We start from the raw sequence: 1821 nt of genomic DNA, 5'->3' as shown, positions 1-1821 counted from the left end.
GACTGCTCTATATCTCCAGTTCCAAGGATGGGGGTACACCAGCTGCCCCTGAGCCCCAGGACCATCAGCTGGATCTGTTCTCACAGGAGCTATAGCAGAGGTACTGGGTAAGACAAGGAGCCCTAGAGCTGAAGTGAGTTCCCAGAGCACAGGACAGACTTTGGGGTGAGGAGATAGGAGCTAGAAACACAGTGACAGCCAGGGTCTGCTGGGTGAGTGAGGAGGGACTCTATTACTCGTTGCCGGGATGCATGATACACCCTTCTTTTCACAGGAAACATGGTTCCAATACAGCAGGATTCTCGGCTTTGTCTCATTTTGCTGCTGGCGCTCTTGGGAATGGTGACCTCACTCCATGCCCCACCTGGTAATTTAACCTGGGCTCAGTGGTTTGAGATTCAGCACATAAATATGGCCCACCCTCAATGCAATGCCGCAATGCGAGTGGTTAACCGTTACAGAATGGTATGTAAAGATAAAAATACTTTTCTCCACAAAACATTTGCTTATGTAGCTGGTATTTGTAACACCCCAAATGTAAACTGCTCTAAACAAGGCAAGATGAACTGTCATAATAGCTCAGTCCAAGTGCCTATAACCTACTGCAACCTCACAAGAAATGCATTGAACTACACCAACTGCAGTTACCAACAGACGTCGGCACAGAAGATCTTCATCATCGCCTGTGAGAACAGATCATCCCGGGACAGTCCCAGGTATCCTGTGGTTCCAGTTCACTTGGATAAGATCATCTAGATTTGGGGTCAGCACTTTGGCCCATGCTCACCTGCCAAGCCCCATGGTCATAGCTGCAGTCCTGTCCCCCGATCTTCCCGGGATATCAGCATCAGTCCTCATGGCACCAGCCCCCCTGTGCCCTTTAAGCTTTGCTCAGCTGAAGCTACACATGTACCCACAATAAACTTTACAACATTACACACAAGGCTCTGTGTGTCTGCTTGTGCCCTTCTGTCATGTGGCTACATCCTGGTCTAGAGGCGTTTCTCCTTCTCAACAGAGATTTGCGGGAAAATGAGAGACATAAGGATAAGAGGTTCCTGTGTCTTGAAGTTGTACAGACTTTTCCTTCTCTCTGCTGTAAGGCAGGAAACTGAGGCTTCCATTCATAGCTGACTATTTCAACACCAGGAGGCACAGAGTCCTCAGTAACTAGAAACGAATGTATTTTATTCTGATCTAAGAATCATACACTAAATGATATCAGTAAACTATATGGTGTAAAAATGAAAAGAAAAGGGAATATCATAATTGTGATAAGACCAAAAGAAAAAGGCAAATTTTAGTCTCAGAGATCTATTTTTAAATAAGTATATCAAATCTTCAGGTATGTATGGTCATCCTAGGGGTGGATCCAGAGTTTGAGTCTAATGTGGAATGATATAAAGTGTTCGGGTAGTACATGATCAGATTCTAGTACTACCTGGAGAAGGAGCGACACTCTTTTCTGAGAACTATGTCCTGGAGGAGGGCGCAGCCTGTCATGTGGTGGAGAAGGTGAGGAAGGAGACCTGGAATGGGGCCCTCTCCCAAGGATGGGTCAGTGGCTCGTTCACATTCAGGTCAGGAAGGGGCACAGGCTCCAGGACTCTGGAAATAGACTGACAGAAAAGGAGGCAGATAATGACAGTCCCTACTCTCCCTCCATCACAGAGCTGCACTGAGGAATCAGTGAGGAATAGGAGGGGAAAGCTCCTCACACACTAGGGTCAGAAGCAGCCTTCAAGGGATTGCTTGGGAGACAGGATGAATCTTTTGCAGGACTTCACTCAGAATAAAACAGAGGTGGCTTGTCATCAAATC

The 1821-nt window shown here is 46.8% G+C and overlaps 1 protein-coding gene across 2 annotated transcripts; it reads left to right on the top strand.

The window, feature by feature from the left end:
• RNASE2 (ribonuclease A family member 2) lies at positions 1-945 on the top strand. 2 transcript variants are annotated; one of them, XM_042253105.1, is made up of 2 exons: positions 1-100; positions 275-945. In XM_042253105.1, the coding sequence occupies exons 1-2, from the start codon at positions 28-30 to the stop codon at positions 754-756; spliced, it is 555 nt and encodes a 184-aa protein (XP_042109039.1). In that variant the 5' UTR covers positions 1-27; the 3' UTR covers positions 757-945. The 2 variants fall into 2 exon arrangements, with proteins under 2 accessions (XP_042109039.1, XP_014952242.1); XM_015096756.3 differs by having other exon boundaries at positions 41-107.
• Positions 946-1821: the final 876 nt, after the last annotated feature.

The sequence above is a fragment of the Ovis aries genome, chromosome 7, assembly GCF_016772045.2.
Source record: "Ovis aries strain OAR_USU_Benz2616 breed Rambouillet chromosome 7, ARS-UI_Ramb_v3.0, whole genome shotgun sequence".
Classification (NCBI taxonomy): domain Eukaryota; kingdom Metazoa; phylum Chordata; class Mammalia; order Artiodactyla; family Bovidae; genus Ovis; species Ovis aries.
This window is presented reverse-complemented; position numbering and strand designations above follow the sequence as displayed.

What these genes read in the sequence shown, in the direction of transcription:
- RNASE2 (XM_042253105.1), top strand. Translation starts at nt 28, where the DNA reads ATGGGGGTACACCAGCTGCCCCTGAGCCCCAGGACCATCAGCTGGATC. An exon ending in TCACAGGAGCTATAGCAGAG is followed by an intron (nt 101 to 274) that starts GTACTGGGTAAG and finishes TTCTTTTCACAG; the next exon opens with GAAACATGGTTCCAATACAG.